This window comes from Microcaecilia unicolor, chromosome 9, assembly GCF_901765095.1.
Source record: "Microcaecilia unicolor chromosome 9, aMicUni1.1, whole genome shotgun sequence".
Lineage (NCBI taxonomy): Eukaryota > Metazoa > Chordata > Amphibia > Gymnophiona > Siphonopidae > Microcaecilia > Microcaecilia unicolor.
Genome location: NC_044039.1, coordinates 221,233,839 through 221,255,296, shown reverse-complemented (window position 1 = coordinate 221,255,296; position 21,458 = coordinate 221,233,839). Strand labels below are relative to the sequence as shown.

The following is a 21,458-nucleotide window of genomic DNA, read 5'->3' as shown; positions in this document are numbered from 1 at the left end:
GATGGACAAAAGAGAAGGTGTAAAGTGAGAGAAGTATAGAATTGTGTATCAAAGAAGAAATAGTCAAATGTCTACTGTGAATTAAGGAAGTAATGTTTATTCTGTTGTTTAACAATAAAAATTATTGAAACAAAAAAAAAAAAAAAAAAAAGAAAAATGTCAGGAAGTATTTTTTCACGGAGAGAGTGGTGGATGCTTGGAATGCCCTCCCGGGGGAGGTGGTGGAGAGGAAAACGGTAACGGAATTCAAACATGCGTGGGATAAACATAAAGGAATCCTCCTCACAAGGAAGGGATCCCCAGAAGCTTAGCCGGCGGTGGGGTAGTGCTGGGCAGACTTATACGGTCTGTGCCAGAGCCGGTGGTGGGAGGCGGGGCAGGTGGTTGGGAGGTGGGGATAGTGCTGGGCAGACTTATACGGTCTGTGCCCTGAAAAAGACAGGTACAAATTAAGGTAAGGTATACACAAAAAATGACACATGAGTTTATCTTGTTGGGCAGACTGGGTGGACCGTGCAGGTCTTTTTCTGCAGTCATCTACTATGTTATCTCAACACAACAAGTACAAACCCACAACCATAAACACCCTAGAACACACCCTCCCTACCTCAGACAGCCTAAAAATACTCGGCGTCATAACTGACCGCAACCTTACCCTTGAAAGCCAAGTAAACTCCGTAATAAAGAAAATGTTCTACTCAATGTGGAATCTTAAACGAATAAAACCTTTCTTCCAGAGGGAAATCTTTCGAAACCTAATACAATCAATGGTCCTAAGACATGCAGATTACTGCAACACAATCTATGCAGGATGTAAAGAACAACTCGCAAAAAACTCCAGACCGCCCAAAACACAGCTGCCAGGCTGACATTTGGTAAATCACGATTCAAAAGTACTAAACCCCTTCCAGAAAAGCTGCACTGGCTCCCAATCAAAGAATGTATCATCTTCAAAATATGCACCTTTGTCCACAAAATGATCTACGGCATAGTCCCAGGATACATGACAGACCTCACAGATCTACCAACCAGAAACAGAATTGGATCATCATGATCATACCTAAACTTACATTAACCAAATTGTAAAGGACTTAAATACAAAACAACTTACACATTCACCTTCTCCTACGTAATCACACAACTATGGAATGGACTCCTGAAAGCTGTAAAAACAATCCATAACCATCTAAACTTCAGAAAATCACTAAAAACCAACCTCTTCAAAAAGGCTTACCTCACCGATCCAACGTAAATCCCCACGTCCAGCAACACAGCTCAACCAATGGTCGTACTGGACAATATACAATCTTCATTCCATACGTCCTTCACGGTGCCTGACACACACCTACCTCATTTGACCACAATACAACCTTGTATTTGTTATCAACCGACTGGAGAATGCCTTTACGGTACTATGTAAGCCAAATTTGGGGTACAAATGTAACAAATAAATAAAGTGGATAAGGGATAAGGGTAGATTGTTAGGAGCAATTTGACGGTGTTCATTGTGTCTTCGATTCGCTTTAGGCAGCGGTGGCCGCGTTTGATGATTATGTTATGATGATTATGGCCTTTAAACATGCTGTGGTCACTCCACTCCTTAAAAAACCCTCACTTGACCCTACCTGTCCCTCCAACTATTGCCCCATCTCCCTTTCCTCTCCAAATTACCGGAACGTGTCGTTCATCACCGTTGTCTTGACTTTCTTTCTTCGCAACCTATTCTTGACCCACTCCAATCTGGTTTTCGCCCTCTTCACTCTACTGAAACTGCATTTACCAAAGTCTCTAATGACCTACTACTGGCTAAATCCAGAGGTCTTCCCTCCGAAGGGACACCACCTTGTAGGGGTGGAGGGGCTTGTGTGTTTCAATGACTTAGAGGGCTATGCTGAAGGGTTACCCATATCAGACAGGCCTCTGAGGAGAAACCAGACAAAGAGAGTCCCAAACTGGGAGAGTGGTAAGATGGTGACCTGAAGTTCGTATGCCCAACGGCCCAGCTGCCCTCTGAAGTTTTGTCTTTACGTAAATTTCCTCTCTGCAATTGCAGTTACCTTAACTGAGAGGAAGGGGACAACCGGCGGTCAGCCGCCGATGGCTAGCGTTTTATCCCCTGAGTAGCAAGTGTGGGACCACTGCGCGACGAACTGCCCACAGATGAAAGGGTTGGCGAGTCCTTTGATTAGCGCCGGCGAAGGAGCGTTGACGCTCTTGGACCTAGAAAAAACAACTCCATCGCTCCCGAATTATTCAACCACCATGCCCAAAGGAGTGGAGGAGTTAGAGGTATATGCTGAAACGGAGGACGTTTACAGCAGAACCACTCCTAAACACCCATGAGAAATCAACTTGGAGTTTTTGGCTCCCGTGGAGGTTACATTGAATACCATCTGGAAGGTGCTTCGGGACCTAACGGTGACAGTAAATAATTTTGTTTCAGATATAATTTTATTAGAGAGTTACATGGACAATTCAACTAAACCCTTTGAGAGTAAAAAATTGATATAACAAATGATTCTACATGAGCAAGAAGTGGTTATGATTTTGAAAATGATAATAGACCAGAAATTTTGAATAATAAAATGAATACTATTATAGATTAATATCGAGATTACTGTTTTCCCCCAGAGTTCCAGGTATGACTCCTAAAGCTTTCCTCAGAAATATCTCCTCAAATAATTACTTTAAAAGGAGTGAAGACTGAAAATTGGGATTACTTTAATCAGTGGGATTTGAATTAGAGACTTAAGTATATGTATTGTTAAATAACTTCTGGTTTTTAAAAAAGAAAGAATGTAATCAGATGTATTATTTCTAACTAATATTGGACAATAAATATGTTTTCAATGAAATGATTTGACTATACACTGTATTAGCCTTGAAGAAGCCAACCAGATGATCAATGTGGAATAATGAATTAGACGAGTAATATCTGGGGATAATGAGGTTAATACCACGGATTTTTTTTGTGTTTACTGTTTAATTGATCTCCTTATCTTGTTTCACTCTCCCTATTTAGTGGTCTAAGGAAGAGAATAGAATTACCTGACTGAAATAATTCCTACATATTACTTTCTCTGTATTTCCAGCAAGTTGTTTTATCGCTTGTAAAAATTTAAACGGTTATAAATAAAAAAAAAAAAAATCCAGAGGTCTCTATTCTATCCTTATCCTTCTTGACCTATCTGCTGCTTTCGACACTGTTGCCCATACTATACTTCTGGATACGCTGTCCTCGCTTGGATTCCAGGGCCCTGTTCTTTCCTGGTCCTCTAACCTCTTGCTTCATTCTTTCAGTGTTCACTCTGGTGGATCCTCTTCAACTTCCATCCCGCTTTCTGTTGGTGTGCCTCAGGGTTCTGTCCTTGGACCCCTCCTCTTCTCCATCTATACCTCTTCCCTTGGTACCCTTTCATCCCATGGCTTCCAGTACCATCTTTACGCTGATGACTCTCAGATCTACATCTCCACCCCTGAAATCTCAACCTCGATCCAGGACAAAATCTCAGCCTGCTTGTCTGACATTGCTGCTTGGATGTCTCAATGCCATCTAAAGCTCAACATGACCAAAACGGAACTTCTCATTTTCCCCCCTAAACCCACCTCCCCTCTTCCCCCTTTCTCTATCTCTGTTAATGGCTCTCACATCCTCCCTGTCTCCTCGGCTTGTAACCTTGGAGTCATCTTTGATTCCTCTCTCTCCTTCTCTGCCCATATTCAACAGATCGCCAAAACCTGTCGCTTCTTTATCTACAATATTAGCAAAATTCGCCCCTTCCTTTCTGAATACACCCTTATCGCCTCTCGCTTGGACTATTGCAATTTACTTCTTACTGGTCTTCCACTCAGCCATCTCTCTCCTCTCCGATCTGTCCAAAATTCTGCGGCACGACTTGTTTTCCGCCAGAATCGTTATACCCACACTAGCCCGCTCCTCAAGTCACTTCACTGGCTCCCTGTCCGCTTCCGCATTGTTTAAACTTCTCGTACTGACCTTTAAATGCATCTACTCTGCAGCCCCCCATTACCTGTCCGCTCTCATCTCTCCTTACATTCCTCCCCGTGAACTCCGCTCACTGGACAAGTCTCTCTTGTCGTCCTCCTTCTCCTCCACTGCTAACTCCAGGCTTCGCTCCTTTTATCTCGCAGCACCTTATGCCTGGAATAGAATTCCTGGACCTATACATCTAGCTCCATCTCTACCCGTTTTCAAATCTATGCTGAAAACCCACCTTTTCACTGCTGCTTTTAGCTCCTAGCCACAATTGCCCTTCCCTTGTCCCTTCCTCCCTTCTCACCCATTACTTCCCTCACCCGCAACAGTCTTGTCTGTCTGTATTATTTAGATTGTAAGCTCTTTTGAGCAGGGACTGTCTCTTTGTGTCGGGTGTTGAGCGCTGCGTGCGTCTGGTAGCGCTATACAAATGCTAATAATAATAATAATGTTATAGGGCTTCGTTCTTTGGGATGGTATCTTAGGTTCAGGTAATGTGATTTTTGTTTTGTGTGTTTTCAGTTAGGCTTTGGTCTGTGGGGGTTGGTATTGTCTCTGAGACCTTTGTGTGTGGGGGGAGGTGGATTTATTGGTTAGATGTAAATTTACTCACAGTTGTTCGGTTGTATTTCCCGTTGTTCTGGGTGGCAAAGCTGTTTCAGAGGTTGGAGGTTGAGGAAAGGTGGCTTTAATGTGTAGCAGGTGTTCCGGTCGGGCAGGCAAAAGTAGGTCAGCACTGGGTGGTCCAAGAGTATATGTGTTTCACCACTGTTTCTCGAGTGGGGACCTTAGGTGTAGAAACTTCTTAGCCATGCTTATCCTGTCGCTGATCGAGGGGCGATTTCACCGTGGAGACCACAGTGCCTGTCCGCCTTCGTTGCTGTGCTTCACTCCACTGTGACTGTTTTATAGGGCACTTCAGTTTCTCTTAGTTCGTTCCCCTTGGCGCCTCCGCCACCATGGGGATAGGGCCGGACGCACAACCTCGTGCAATCGCGACTCGAGAGCTCTCGGATCGGGGTGAGTTGGCTGGGCTCCGGGTGAGAGTATCGATCGACTCTGTCCGGTCGTCGGCCGTTGTTCGATTCCGAGTGGGCAGTTGAGACAGTAGGGCTGGCTTCCTTTGCTTAGGTTTCCGCCCGCTACTCGTCGGCTGGGTTCTGGGTGGGACTATCGATCGCCTCTGACCCAGTTGTCGGTTGTTGCTCGATTCTGCTGTTCCAGGTGAGCAGTTGGGACAGAAGGGTCTGTCTCCTCTGCTCAGGTTGCCACCCACTGCTCACCGTAGTGGCTCCAAGTGGATGGGGAGGAGTGGCGGGCTGGGGCAAGCGCTGGGCAGGCCCAGGGTATGTTCGACCACAGATCGATTGGCTCTAACGCTAGCCCCTGTGGGGAGAGGTTCGTTTGCCTTTCCCTGCTTTAGGGTAGTTAGCGGCTGTCACTATCGCTGGGTTCGGGCCCCCCCATACTGTACCTGCCATGTATAGCCTCCTCTCGGGTGCGGAGCTCAGCAAGATCCATCCTGTTCCGTCGCCATCTTACTTTAGAGTGTTCTGTCCCATCCTGAGCTCAAAGTCTCCCACGAGCAGACCAAGGACTCCCATTTGTGATATGGACATCTCTATCTGGATAGAGAGTCACTGAGAGGTCTGGTACTGCAGACTACGCTTCATAAGCTCTCAGTGGCCCAAGTCCACTAGGTCTGTCTCATTCTGAGATGTGTCAAGAAAGTTACATACATATCAGACAGCTATTTTCTTTGCTACCCCCTTATTCTGTAATGCTTTATCCCCTTAACTACATATGGAAACCTCTTATTCCAAGTTCAAAAAAGGACGGTGAAATGGACTTAGAAGTGGCCAAAATATACCTGTGGAATCAAAAGTGAGAAATGGATCAGGCAATCCAAACAGAGACTAAGGAACACTCAATATATAGTCTAATCTTCAAAAGAATCTTTTATTGGTGACTCTTAAGAGATGACTTGACACAGTACCATGTTATGGCACAAATGTGCCTGTCTCAGGAGTCTTATCATTTGTATAAGTTCATATGGCTAATAATAGCAACTACAATCAGCCCACCATGGTGGTAGGCACGTGTGGATCTGATTGTGAAAAAAAATATGTCTAGCCAAATCATCAAGCCATAAAAATGTGATGACTGTAGGCAAATGCAGAAAAAGAAAAACTCTGAAGACATGTGAAAACCTAACCAGGCACACTAGAATGGAGGTGGAAGTCTGCACAAGACAAAGTACAGAATAAGAGAAAGAATGTTTGAGGAGAGCTAGATTAATAACAGGATGTATCTTACTGGTTCCATGGGAAAACGATGAGACTGAGGAAGTCCCAAATAATAGTGTGAAAAGGAAAAGTCATGTGAACATACGATGGCACCTCTCCATGGCTTCTAAGTTTTACTAAGCTGAAGAGGCTTTCCCCAAATGGGTGTCCTAGGAGAAATACATTTTACACATAGTAGTCCTTTGACCTCTGTCAACCTTCTGCTTCAAACGGTGAGAAAACAAATCTTCTCTGCACTCTCTAGCGCATGGCTGAGTTAGGTGGTTACGCAATGATATTGCTGGGAAAATAGAATAGAATCCTGTTTTCTTAGGTTTAGAAGGAAAGTTAAGGTGATGCTCTTTTCTCTTAGAGGTGAATTAGGAAGATGAGAAATTCTGGAGCAGTATCTGGATTTTGCAAAGAATAAGCAGTCCCTTTATGTATGAGTGGGGAGAGAGGGCATCATATAGGAATTTTAGATTGGCGTAGATTCACAGCTGGGGATCGCATAAGGTTGTTTTTATTTTTTAATTGCACTTTTGGTTTTGTTTATATGTTATGCACACTGCTTTGAATGTGGGGAGGTGGTACAATATATACATTCTTAAAAATAAATACCTTTTATCAGGGGCAGCTCGAGAAAGATTGCGGTCATGCTGTCTCTCTTTCCGACGATCATGGCGGATTTCATCTCGCTCCCGTACTTCGCCATCCTCTATATAGAAACTTAGCATTAGTATTTAAAACCACAGTACCATAAAGCTTTGGCCACTCACAACCATCCTCCCTTCTCCAACTACCTTGTCTCTTCTGAATTGTATAAATGTCTGAAATGCTTGAAGGTACACCTCCAAGTACAGCCACAGCTATCACACTGATTTAAAATAAAATCTGAACACCACTGTACAATCTATGATCAAAAAATCAAACTTAGCACTACACTGATTTTTTTTTTAACAGTGCAGGGGTGTGAGTGGTAGATTTGATATTCCACCTTTCTAGCTATAATAAAAGACCCACTCCTATTTCAACAAGGTATAAAAACAAAGGATTCTAAAAAAGGGACATTCTTAATATTACTTTCAGAAGCAGACCCAAGGATCAAGGCCCCTTCACACCCTCTCATTTGGTGCCTACATCAGCCAGGAACATAAGAGTAGCCATACTGGGTCAGACCAATGGTCCATCCAGCCCAGTATTCTGTTTCCAAAAGTGGCCAAGACAGGTCACAGAAACCCAAATTGTGGCAACACTCCATGTAACCAATCCCAGGGCAAGCAGTTGCTTCACTATGTCTATTTCAATAGCAGACTATGGACTGTCCCTTCAGGAACTTGTCCAAACTTTTTTTAAACCCAGATACGCTAACTGCAGTTACTACATCCTCTGGCAACGAGTTCCAGAGCTTAACTATTTGTTGAATGAAAAAATATTTCCTCTTATTTGTTTTAAAAGTATTTCCATTTAACTTCCTCGAGTGTCCCATAGTCTTTGTACTTTTGGAACGAGTAAAAAAAATCGATTTACTTCTACTCATTCTACACCATTCAGGATTTTGTTGACCTCAATCATATCTCCCTCATCCGTCTCTTTTCCAAGCTCAAGAGCCCTGACCTCTTTAGCCTTTCCTCATACGAGAGGAGTTCCATCCCCTTTATCCTTGCCGAGGATCTTTTTTTGAGATTGATGGCTACTGGTTCTTGGGGAATTTAACAGAGCAGCAACACTGGCAGAAATTGTGGACCGTCCCTCTTCCCAATATTAACCAACTTCAGCTCCTCAACAGAACAAAGGATCCCAGAGACCTCATCTGAGTGACAAAATATTCAGCTCAAATAGGTAAATGGGAGGGGTCAGGTCTGATTGTCAGAGAAGCTAATAGACAATTAACACCTAGTTTAAAAGCAAAACCTGTTCTATAGAGCTTGAATTAATGGGATCAAGGCACTGTTTTCCCCCAGATTTAATACTAAAACATTTTGGGGAAGGGATTTCTTGCAGTAAAGTTTCAAATTTATTAAAAACGTTCTATCCCTCCTAACAGAGCAAGCTATATAGGCAGCATACAGTCTAAAAACAGGAGAAAAGAGAAGAGAAAAACCGACATACATGACTTACTTGAAACAAAAGGAATCTGGGTAGAACTACAATATTAACAGAAAAGATGGAGAAAGGGGGAAAAACGATATGGGGGGGTTGGGGGGAACCTGTTGATCAAGTAAAGTAACCTTACCTGAAATAAAATTAGGTATAAGCATCATGAAATAAAAAAGTCTTAAGTTCGGTTTTAAAGAGAGATAGTGAGGTTCTCCGAGGACAAGCAGGCTGCTAGTTCTCACATGTGGGTTGACGTCCGCCTGGGAATCAGACAGCATTTTGCAAGCAAAATATTTAAAAAAAAGTTTTGCCAGAGTCTTCCGGCGCGCGTGCAGCAAACACCACGCATGCGCGGACTGATTTCCTGCCCGTCGCGCCTCTCAGTTTTCTTTTCTCTGTGTTGAGGTGAGGTCGAGTTTTTTTCTGCGCTGCTCTCAGGCCCGGGAAGAGTCTTCTGTTTCGTGGCTTTTTTTGCCTTATTTTCTTTTAACAATTTACCGTTTAAAAAAAAACAAAAGGTACCCATAGTTTCCTTTATTTTTTTGTCCTCTTTTAAAGTTTCCTTTGTTTTTCGATGCGGCCCGCTTAGGCCGCGCAGTTGAGTTGTTCCCTTCTTTTGTGCCCTTTTTTCTTTTAACAGGCACAATTGTGTCTTTTGATTTCGCCGAAGCTGTTTTTCTTTCCATATCATCGAAGACACCCAGCGGCTTCAAACGTTGTACTAGGTGCAATCGGACCATCTCAGGTACCGATACTCACGCCTGGTGTATCCAGTGCCTTGGGCCCAACCATAGCCCAGCCGCTTGTAGTCTGTGTCTTAGTGTGAAGAAACGGACCCAAGCGTCTTGAGAAGCCCAACGAGAAAAGCTTTTTGGGGCTCGGTCAGGTCCTTCAACGTTGACATTGGTACCGAGGTCGGCGGCATCCGACATCGACTTTGAGGGAAGCATTGATGTCGGGAGCAGAGGTAATGGCTGCTGAAAGACCTATTTGCGCTGTGAGCAGTGAGGCATTGGGTGGGTCTCCACCTGCCTCGAGGCCTCCTGTTATGCAGGCCCCCAGGGACCGACCTTCGTCGGACCCAGCCCCGAGGAGGCATGAGGATTCCATGTCCTCCTTGTCAGTACCAAGGAGTCTCGATGACGGGCGTCGAGCAAAGGCGAATAAGCACCATCATCGTTCCCCTTCGACACATGGTGCCGGGAGCTCCAGGGTGTCGAAGGAATCTGCACCCGAGAAGCGCTGGCGCTGAGAGAATGGCTCCTCCTCTATTCAGGAGGTGCCGATGCGTCAGGGTACCTGTTCCCGAGCCTCGACAGATTCTGCCACCGGCTCCTGTACCATCCCCGCAGCCTTGTCTGACAGCAGCTCTTGACGAGTGCATCAGGGCCCTGCTTCCAGAGCTTCTGGAAGGATTGCTGCGCCAGTCTGCTTTGGTGTCGGGGGTGCTTACGCCTTCCGTACCATCTGCTACAGCGGCGTCTGGCCCTTCGCCTGTGGTGAGGTCCCCAACCTCGGTGCCGCCTGCGGCATCGGTGTTGGCTGCCACCCAGGTCGACTCCCCTTCAACGTCGGTGGAGGAAGCTTCGCCTGAGTCCAGGAGGGCATCGACTTCTCAGCACCGCCATCGAGGACGTCGTGGCAGGCTCAGTTTCAGACTGCTCTGAGGGATATCTTGTCCGATACTGAAGATGAGCGTTCGTGGGAGGAAGAGGAGGATCCCAGGTACTTTTCTTCTGACGAGTCCTATGGGATTCCTTCTGAACCTTCCCCTCCACTAGCAAGGAGAGTTTCTCCACCGGAGAGTCTATCCTTCACCTCCTTTGTCCGGGAAATGGCTGCGGCTATTCCCTTCCCTATGGAGGTTGAGGATGAGCCCAGGGCTGAGATGCTCGAGGTCCTGGATTATCCTTCTCCGCCTAGAAAGGCTGAAACGGCTCCTTTGCATAATGTACTGAAGTAAGCCCTTATGCGAAACTGGTTGTTCCCTCTGTCTAATCCCGTGATCCCGAAAAAGACTGAATCCCAATATCGGATCCACGGGGGGCCTGGATTGATGAGGTCTCAGCTACCTCACAATTCCATGGTTGTGGACTCTGCTCCCAAAAGAGCCAACAGTACTAGGGACTATGCCTCGGCACCCCCAGGCAGAGAATCTAGAACTTTGGACTCTTTTGGGAGGAAGGCGTATCACACCGCTATGCTCGCTGCCAAAATCCAGACATACCAGCTGTTCACGAACATCCACTTGCGGAACTCGGTGAGGCAACTGTCTAGCTTGGTTGATGCACTCCCTCCAGAGCAGGATGAGCCTTTTCGCCAGGTGGTCAGGCAGCAGAAGGCGTGTCGAAAATGCCTGGCCAGGGGTACGTTCGACACTTTTGATATAGCATCCAGCATTGCTGCCCAGGGTATAGTGATACGCAGACTCTCATGGCTGCGTGTCTCTGACCTGGATCATTCGGTCCAGCAGTGGATGGCAGATGTTCCTTGCCGGGGGGATAACCTTTGTGGTGAGAAAGTAGAGGATCTGGTTGACCAGGTCAAGAAACACAATGATGCTATGGATTCTCTCTCCCGCTGTGCGTCTTCTGCTACTACCTCCTCATCTAGAAGGTTTTTTGGAGGGAAGAGGAGTGCTCCCTATTCCTATGCTAGGCGTAGGTAAATTCCTGCTTCTCGGCAGCCTGCCCAGGCCCAGCGCGCTCGTTCTCGTCAACAGCGTGCGCCTAAGGCCACTGCGGCTCCCCAGCAAAAGGAAGGGACTGGCTTTTGACTGGCTCCAGTTCCCTCAGTAAACGTGTCCATACCGGACGACTTGCTGGTTGGGGGGAGGTTAATGTTATTTCATCAAAAGTGGCCTCTTATAACCTCCGACCGTTATGAGTTCTTCAAACTGTCCGGTTAGGATACACCCTCAATATGGAATCCAAGCCTCCAAATTGCCCACTGGGAGCTCAGTCCTTCAGTTCCCAGCACAAGCAGGTATATGCCGAGGAACTCTCCAGCCTTCTACAGGCCCAAGTGGTCGAACTCGTTCCACCAGGGGAAGGAGGACTGGGATTCTATTCCAGGTACTTCCTTGTGCAAAAGAAAACAGGGGGAATGTGTCCCATCCTAGACCTAAGGACCCTGAACAAATTTCTTGTCCGAGAAAAGTTCAGGATGGTTTCCTTAGGCACCCTTCTTCCCATGATTCAGGAAAACGATTGGCTATGCTCTCTGGACTTAAAGGATGATTATACACACATCTTGATACTTCTAGCTCACAGAAAGTATCTTCGATTTCGGCTGGGAACACAGCACTTTCAGTACCGTGTACTGCCTTTTGGCCTGGCGTCTGCGCCCAGAGTATTTACCAAATGCCTAGCTGTAGTTGCAGCGTCGCTACGCAGACGGAGTGCATGTGTTTCCTTATCTTGATGATTGGCTGGTGAAGAGCACCTTGAAGGAGGGTGCTCTGGAGTCCTTGCGAATGACTATTCGGGTGCTAGAGCTACTGGGGTTCGTCATAAATTATCCCAAGTCCCCAAGTGCAAAAATTGGAATTCATTGGAGCCCTGTTGAACATTCAGACAGCTCAAGCTTATCTTCCCGAGACAAGGATGGACAACCTTCTGTCCCTGGTGTCCATGGTTCGAGCGTCTCAGCAGATCATGGGTCAGCAGATGTTAAGACTTCTGGGGCACATGGCCTCCACAGTTCATGTCACGCCCATGGCACGTCTACATATGAGATCAGCTCAATGGACCCTAGCTTCCCAGTGGTATCAAGCTGCAGGGGATCTAGAGAATATGATCCAGCTGTCCACCGATTTCCGGAATTCCCTTTACTGGTGGACAATTCGATCCAATTTGACCTTGGGACGTCCATTCCAAATTCCTCAGCCACAAAAAGTGCTGGTGACGGATGCATCCCTCCTGGGGTGGGGAGCTCATGTAGATGGGCTCCACACTCAGGGAGCCTGCTCCTTTCAGGAAAGAGGTCTGCAGATCAACCTCCTGGAATTAAGAGCGATCTGGAACGCTCTCAAGGCTTTCAGAGATCGGCTGTCCAACCAAGTGATCTTAATTCAGACGGACAATCAGGTTGCCATGTTTTACACCAACAAGCGGGGGGCACCGGATCTCGCCCTCTGTGTCAGGAAGCCGTCCAGATGTGGCTTTGGGCTGTTGTCATGGCATGTTTCTCCAAGCCACTTATCTGGCAGGCGTAAACAACAGTCTGGCCGACAGGTTGAGCAGGATTATGCAACCTCACGAGTGGTCACTGAACATGGGCGTAGGCCACAAGATGTTCCGAGCGTGGGGCACCCCCTCGGTGGATCTTTTTGCCACTCAAATCAATCACAAGGTCCCTCAGTTCTGTTCCAGGTTTCAGGCCCACGACAGACTAGCGTCAGATGCCTTTCTCCTACATTGGAGGACAGGCCTTCTGTATGTGTATCCTCCCATACCTCTAGTAGGAAAGACTTTGCTGAAACTCAAGCAAGACTGCGGAACCATGATCCTGATTGCACCCTTCTGGCCGCGTCAGATCTGGTTCCATCTTCTTCTGGAGCTGTCCTCCGAAGAACCGTGGAGATTGGACTGTTTTCCAACCCTCATCACTCAGAACGAGGGGTCGCTTCTACATCCCAACCTCCATTCTCTGGCTCTCACAGACTGGATGTTGAGAGCTTAGAATTCGCCTCCTTGGGTCTTTCAGAGGGTGTCTCCCGAGTCTTGTTTGCTTCACGGAGCCTGTCTAGCGCCTAAAAGAGCGATCCTGATTGGGAAGCCTTCATGGAGTCTGTCTGGCGCCTAAAAGGGCGATCCTGATTGGGAAGCCTTACTCCTTGCTTCCCAACCAGGATCGGCCTTTTAGGAGCCAGACAGGCTCCGTGACCAATCACAGCTGTGATCAGTAGTTTGCCCCAGCAATGTGTAGCTCACATCAGCAACGTAGACTTGTAGAGCGATTATTACGGGCGGGTGTGCTCCCTGCAACTTGATCTGATGCTTGATGTGTGAACTCCCATCTGCTCTGCAGCATTCCTGTGAGTTTGCCATAGCTCACTAGGGTGCCGCAGCACAGTTTGGGAAACAATGTATTAGGGTTTAACAATTTGTGTTGAAGTATGAATGCCTACTTTTTTGTCTTCCCTCTGTAAAAGGTCTGAGTTTAAAGTGCTTTCCGTTAGTTTGCATTTCTTTATCAAAGTGCTAAGATATGGGATTTGTTGCCAGCCGAAATTTGATTACTTTTTGTCTTTTTGGAGACTGTTGAAAGCGTGCCTCTTTAAAAAGTTTTTATTAACAGAAAATAATATATAAATTGATGTAGCTTTAATATGTAGTGCTGTGCTGTACTGACTGAATCTGGAATCAGCTCCTTGGAATGTTATCTTACTCTGAATCTTTTTAGGTGAAAAAGAGGGTTATAAAAGCTTAAGGTAAAACACGCAGCCACACATTTCCCTCTTCCCCCATACAAAAAGGAAAAAAAAAAAGTCAGAGAAAGCCCTATACTAGATCAGTGTATGATAATAATTTCCTAAAAACGTGCTAGAAGACAGACTGGAGTCCTGGAGCCACAGCCCATAATACACTGTAGAACTTAGTACACATGCAACTTGAGCCTGGTCACATGGTCAGAGATACAGGGCTGTGAATGCTGCTTCTGCAGAAGCTCTGTTTTGGCTACATCTGGACTCTGGGCTTAGGAATCAAACCTAGGTCTCCAAAACGGCAGCTCCACATGGGCCAGAGCCAGATTCCAAACAGCACTGTGTTATAGCCATCCAACTGAATTCCAGCTGGGTCTATCACACAACCAGTAACTGACAAAAGTATATTACCCTGGTACCCTTTATTCAAACATAATCTAAAAGCCCTCTGGACAGTACATGACAACTTCTGAAAGAAGAATACCATGCAGGAAAGTCAAGCAATTTTTAAAGAGAAGGCACCAGAATGTGGTTATTCTTCCATCCAAGTTCTCATTTTCCAGTAGCTACACCTGTTACAGCATGAGTCTATCTATAAGTATATCATCCCTTCCCTCTACTATCCATTATTAGCTGTTTATCCAGGGCAGACACACTGAACATACCTTTCTCTACATGAGCTTTGATTCCAGCTCTTCTGTCCCTAGCGATCTGAGCCAACTCGCGCAGTTTCTCCTCCTTTTTCTCTTTTTCCTTTTGAGCCATTTTTCTTTCCACCTGAGCACGCATTTCCACTGCTTCCCGAGCCTGGGGACCACCAAAAGAGCAAAGATATAAAACCGAGAATGGTGTGCAATATTCAGTGAGAGACTATCAGGCTCATTTTCAAAAGAGAAGGATGCACATCTTTCGACACAAATTGGAAGATGGGTTTCCTTCTCAAAGGGTCGCCCAAATCGGCATAATCGAAAGCCGATTTTGGGCATCCCCAACTGCTTTCCGTCGCGGGGATGACCAAAGTTCACGGGGGCGTGTCGGAGGCATAGCGAAGGCGGGACTTGGGCGTGCATAACACATGGGCATCCTCGACCCATAATGGAAAAAAAAAGGGCGTCCCTGACGAGCACTTGGACGACGTTACCTAGTCCTGTTTTTCTTACGATCAAGCCACAAACTGACCAGATGACCACCGGAGAGAATCGGGGATCACTTCCCCTTAACTCACCCAGTGGTCACTAACCCCCTCCCACCCTCAAAAAACATCTTTAACAAAATTTTGTGCCAGCCTCTAATGCCATACTCAAGTCCATCACAGCAGTATAAGGTCCCTGGAGCAGTTTTAGTGGGTGCAATGCACTTCAGGCAGGTGAACCCGGGCCCGGGCCCATCCCCCCCCCCCCGTTACACTTGTGGTGGTAAATGTGAGCCCTCCAAAACCCACTGTACCCACATCTAGGTGCTCCCCTTCACCCGTAAGGGCTATGGTAGTGGTGTACAGTTGTGGGTAGTGGGTTTTGGGAGGCTCAGCACACAAAGTAAGGGAGCTACGTACCTGGGAGCAATTTATGAAGTCCACTGCAATGCCCCCTAGGGTGCCCAGTTGGTGTGCTGGCATGTCAGGGAGACCAGTGCACTACGAATGCTGGCTCCTCCCACGACCAAAGAGCTTGCATTTGGTCGTTTCTGAGATGGGTGTCAAGATTTGGGCGTCCTCGACTGTATTATCGAAACGAAAGATGGACGTCCATCTTGTTTCGATAATACGGGTTTCCCTGCCCCTCCACCAGGACGTTTTGCGAGGATGTCCTCAGCAAAACTTGGGCGTCCCTTTCGATTATGCCCCTCCACATGGTAAAAATGCTGAAGGAGTCTCCCAGGAGGTGACATCAGAAAATAAGGTGGTCACAGACAGTATCAGTTTGAACGCTAGACTCCTGTCACTGCAGATGCCAAGTGAGTAAAAATAATTTCTATAAAGGAAATGGAGTAGCTATGGGCTAGAACGCAAAGAGAAGCTACATGTGAAGATCACATTCTACAGCCCTGGCCCAAAAGACATGTGCAGGTGATTTAACCTTTCAGTGGTTATCTGGGGAAGAGACAACAGTTTAAATATAGCATGCTATGGCAGATAAAATCTACAAGCAGGCATATTTTCAAAGCACTTAGCCTTCCAAACCTATGGAACTTTGGAATAAGTGCTTTGAAAATATGCCTCCCAAGGCCTCTCTTTTATATACATTCCTCTTCCTGTTTTAATTCGGGGGACCTAACGTTCACTAGTTTGGGTTAAGTGGTTTACACAACACTGGAAAGGCTCTGGGTTCGAAACCCTCAGCGCAGAGCATCTCTTGAGACCAGCACATGTAAGGCAAGCCTAGGCTAGGTGAGGGAAGAGACTGAAGGCCTTGGGAAGTGAATGAAGCACTGACCTTCCTGTCAGCAATATAAAGAGCCTCGGCAAGTTTAGCAAAGTTTTCATTGATGTGCACCGTCTGAAGGCCTCTGCCATCCGCAGCCAGACGCTTATCCAGTGGAATGGTGTATCCCTGTAGTGAAAGGAGATGAATGTCAGTCCCTCTGCAGTCACTGCCCTCCCACACAATATCACATTTGTGCAGGTGTATGTACCTACACACACACAATTCAAACTAGATTCAAAGGAAATCTGAACATTAAAAGGACACACTTTAGTAAAAACTATAAGGGAGAAGATGTAGATGATTACGTTTATTTGATTTAACTGACAGAACAAGATGAAGACATATATACAAGTCTGGTATAGAGTGAGGAGGGAGTGCAAGAAAATTATCAACATCTTAAGAACACACAATGTCTCATCAGCATTGCTAAAGCTGTTTTTTTCCTTAAGTCTCACTTATAAGTACATAAGTATTGCCACACTGGGACAGACTAAAGGCCTATCAAGTCCAGCATCCTGTTTCCAAAAGTGGCCAATCCAGGTCACAAGTACCTGGCAAGATCCCAAAAAGGTTTATGAAAATGGAAGAATCAGAGGAGTGGCCTAGTGGTTAGAGCACTGGTCTTGCAATCCAGAGGTGACCAGTTCAAATCCCACTGCTGCTCTTTGTGATCTTGGGTAAGTCACTTAACCCTCCATTGCCTCAGGTACAAACTTAGATTGTGAGCCCTCCTGGGACAGAGAAATATCCAGACTACCTGAATGTAACTCACCTTGAGCTACTACTGAAAAAGGTGTGAGCAAAATCTAAATAAATAAATAAAGATTCTAGAATTCTAAAGAATAACAAGATTCCCTGCAGAATTTCAAAGTGTAGCAACATTCCATGTAGAACCCCAAAGAGTAACAAGCTTTCTTCAGGGTGGAGGAGTGGCCTAGTAGAGCACCAGTCTTGACATTCAGAGGTGGCTGGTTCAAATCCCACTGCTGCTCTTTGTGATCTTGGGTAAGTCACTTAACCCTCCATTGCCTCAGGTAGAAACTTAGATTGTGACCCCTCCTGGGACAGGGAAATATCCAGAGTACCTGAATGTAACTCACCTTCAGCTACTACTGAAAAAGGTGTGATCAAAATCTAAATAAATAAATAATTAAATCAAATTCCTGTATTCTCTAACTCCCTTCATTATCATCCAGTTTTCATGCTCACTGTCTGTAGTTTAAGTGGCTAGTGCCCAAACAAGTCACCAATGATCCATCTTCACCGTCTTTAGAAAATCCATTTCCATGATTCTGATTTAAAATGAAAATGGATTCTGAGATCTTTGCTTGCACTGGTGTTAACTGCAGCTATATGCAGTTCTGAGGCAGGCAAGAGCCTCTATAGATGGAGATTTCCATAAGGATCTATGGCTTTATAACAATGCGTACACTGAGGGAACTTTATAAATAAAAACTCATACTCTAACTGTACAATGCTGTGTACTACCCCTACATAGTCAAGATGCATTTCGTGAAAACTTTGTTTTACATATCCATCTATTACAGAAAGCACAGTTAAAATGTTTGTGCAGCGCTGTGTACACCTTGTAGCGCTATAGAAATGCTAAATAGTAGAAATAGTAGTAGTAATAAAATCAAGGCTGTGAGCAGAGAGAGTCAGACTAAGATTTAAAGTAGACCAAAAGCCACAGGTTTTTTTTAGCTGGGATTTGAAAGTAGCTGAAGAGGAAAAATGATGCATTGACTGAAGCCAGCTATTCCAGTCATATGGTGCAGCAAGCTGAAAAGAAAGGTGTCTGGAATCAGCCACGGAATAGAAGGGCTCAGTTAAGAGCTGCTTGCTTGATGGAGGTCATGTGGAGGGGGCCTGGGGGAAATAGGCAGAGTGAATAAGGGTAAATAAAGACCAACACCAGAACCTGGGAAATGGAGCAGGTTGTACTGTAGTTGTCTCTGCAGGAGTTAATGCAAATGTGGATGAGTGTTTTAGTATATGTTCAGAAAGGGACATCGATGCATTTTAAAAAGACTTATTGCTCTGTGACTGTGCAGTACTGTACTATAATTTTAACATTGCATTTTGAATAGCTCATGAATCCCAGTGTGGAACAGAGTGGAATCTCAGTGCCTGCTCTTGACATTCCAACTCTGGAATCACTCATTGGAGCTCCAGGGAAGGGCACAAAAGACTTTAAAGGAACCACCAACAGCAGATGCCTTGCTATTGTCTATCACCACTGCTTTTCTTTCTAACCTTGAACCCCTAACAGTAACCTAAAGATCAGGTTTCCTTGGCAATGTCCATGGACTAACCCATCACACCTGTTACATTACCTTTGCATTTTTCCAGTTTGAAATACAGGGAGGAATCTTCCACTCCTGCTGCTCCTTCACTGTCATCTGGCATGAGAGAGAGAAAGAGAAGATTTGTGTAAGTACATCAGAAAAGGGGCATCTAGCCATCCCTCACCCTATAAAATGTATACACACACATACATTCACAATCATAAGATGTTCTTTTCCAGTTCATGTTGGAAACACAATGCAAAATCCAGCAGATCTATAGATAAAAATATTGTACATATATGTATGGTTATATGTATCTATATCTATACTATTCAACTATATAAATATGAGCAACAATATGTCTAATTGGCAGGGAGATTTTACTGAACTTTAATCAAATCATTACATGAAAAAGTGCATTTTGGTATGCAGGTCCTAGCACTTGAAGTCAGATATGGAAAGAGCTAATTTAGGAAGCTGAAATGTTTTGATACATAAGGGTTTCCTTATTGCCCTGCCAGATCAGTTCAGACACATGGGTTATACCCTGTCAGCAGATAGAGGACTAACACTTTTCAGTGGCATCATCGTGAGTGGTGCAAATGAGGCATTTTCTCCAGTGGTGCAGCAGGATTTCAAGAATCCATGGACTCCATGTCATTGTTCCCTTGCCCTTCAGAGCAGTTCTTTTCAGGCTGATTCCTCTGGTAGAGCAGGCTTCCAGGTTCCAGTCTTTGTCTGCTCCTGGTTCAGCAAGTACGGATTAACTATGCTCCCAGGGTTGGCTCCCAGGGCAATAGCCTAAAGGCTGCTTTTCCTGGCAACACAGGACGCCAGGCTCCCATGGCAATACTCTTCAGAGTGTTTTATTGATGGAGCAGTTTCATGGGTCTGTGGTGAAAGTAATGCTAGGTAGGGCTCCAATGACCCTTGCTCCTGTGGTGTCCTGTTCAGCATAGACAGAGATCAGGCTGGGAAACAGAAAAGGGCTGGGGGGGGTCCTCTTCTCCCTCTGCTAGAAGATCTATCATCCTTCAGCACTAGCTCTCTAAAGTTTGTGGCGGAGGGAGCTGTGAGGGGTTTCTTCATCAAGGGGTTGGTCGGGTGTGTATTTCATTGGTGACACACAGGCTTCTTTCCCCCTTCTATGCTCCCTTACTCACCTGCACTTATTCTATGTCCCTTCCACCCCCTAGACTGTCCCTCCCATCTCCTGCATTCACTCCATATTAGTACATAAGTACATAAATGTTGCCATTCTGGGACAGATTGAGGGTCCATCAAGCCCAGTATCCCATTTCCAACAGTGGACAATCCAGTACAATACATTTTAAGCTGCTTATCCCAGAAATAACCAGTGGATTTTCCCCAAGTCCATTTTAATAATGGCTTATGGACTTTTCTTTTAGGAAGCTATCCAAACTTTTTATAAACCCCGCTAAGCTAACTGCTTTTACCACATTTTCTGACAACCAATTCCAGAGTTTAATTACATGTTGAGTGATGAAATATTTTCTCCGATTCGTTTTAAATTTACTACTTTGTAGCTTTGTGTGCCCCCTAGTCCTAGTATTTTTGGAAAGAGTAAACAAGCGCTTCACATCTACCCGTTCCACTGTACTCAGTATTTTATATACATATTTCATACCTCCCCCTCAGACGTCTTTTCTCCAAGCTGAAGAGCCCAAGACTCATAGGAAAGTCGTCCCATCCCCTTTTTAATTTTCGTTGCCCTTCTCTGTAGTTTTTCTAATTCCATCATATCTTTTTTGAGATGCGGTGAGCAGAAATGAACACAGTATTTAAGATGCAGTTGCTCAATCGAGCGATACATAGGCATTATAACATTCTTATTTTTGTTTTCCATTCCTTTCCTAATAATACCTAACATTCTATTTGCTTTCTTTGCCACCGCAGCACACTGAGCAGAGGGTTTCAAAGTATTGTCAACGATGACTCCTAGATCCTTTTCCTGGTCGCTGACTCCTAATGTGGAACCTTGCATGACGTTGCTATAATTCAGGTTCCTCTTTCCCACATGCATCACTTTGCACTTGCTCACATTAAACATCATCTGCCATTTGGATTCCCAGTCTTGTAAAGTCCTCTTGCAATTTATTTACTTCACTAGTTACTCCCATCTCTAGATCATTTATAAATATGTTAAAAAGCAGCGGACCCAGCACAGACCCCTGGGGAACCCCACTATCTACCCTTCTCCATTGAGAATACTGACTATTTAAACCTACTCTTTCTTCTGTCCTTTAACCAGTTTTTAATCCACAATAGAACACTACCTCCTACTTCTTGAACTCTCTCTCTCCCATCAGACTCCTTCAGTTCTTTTCACCAGACCTGGTTTTCCAGATGAACTCATACAGTTGGGGGTATCTAGGGGCAGCCCTTGGAAGACAGGTTTCTCCCCCCCCCCCCCCATTTACTTTTGGTGCTTTCAGAATATCAACTAACGAGAAGGAAAGGAACGGAATGTGCCTTTGCCTGTAAGGGGACTTTTGGGCAGGGACTGGTCTAATCTGAAGGGCAGAATGGCTTATAATGGGAGTGAACTCCTTCAGCCTGCTCCAATTTTTACAGTAGGAACAGTATGAACAGAGCAACCTTCAGATTGAGTGCTTGGATATGTGCTAAAAGTGGCAGAGGCAGTAGCATGAAGGGAGAGCCATGAAGATTCTGTCTGAGCTTATTAAATACTGCTCCCATTGTGGTGGATGTCAGAGCTGTTCAGAAAAGTACAGCTCCTGCCATAGTAAGTCACTGGGGCACATGGCCCACTGTGAGTTGACAAGCACAGAAAACTCCTCACAGGGGCACGTGGAATCTCCAGAAAGTTTTGGGGTGCTGGCCATTGCTCCTGGCACATGAGTTTCCTTTTTGCTCCTGTTTTGGCTCCAGGAAGTGTTTCACACAAACTGCATT

General features: G+C 45.4%; 1 protein-coding gene across 1 annotated transcript in view; it reads right to left on the bottom strand.

Moving 5' to 3' along the window:
* Window positions 1–21,458, bottom strand: part of SNW1 (SNW domain containing 1) — a 67,878-nt gene that overhangs the window by 9,503 nt on the left and 36,917 nt on the right. Inside the window, exons 8-11 of the mRNA XM_030214059.1 lie at window positions 18,570–18,635; window positions 16,243–16,359; window positions 14,476–14,617; window positions 6,904–7,000 (exon numbers count right to left, since the gene is read on the bottom strand). Of these exons, the coding sequence (XP_030069919.1) occupies window positions 6,904–7,000; window positions 14,476–14,617; window positions 16,243–16,359; window positions 18,570–18,635 (422 nt within the window). The remainder of the gene's footprint in view (window positions 1–6,903; window positions 7,001–14,475; window positions 14,618–16,242; window positions 16,360–18,569; window positions 18,636–21,458) is intronic.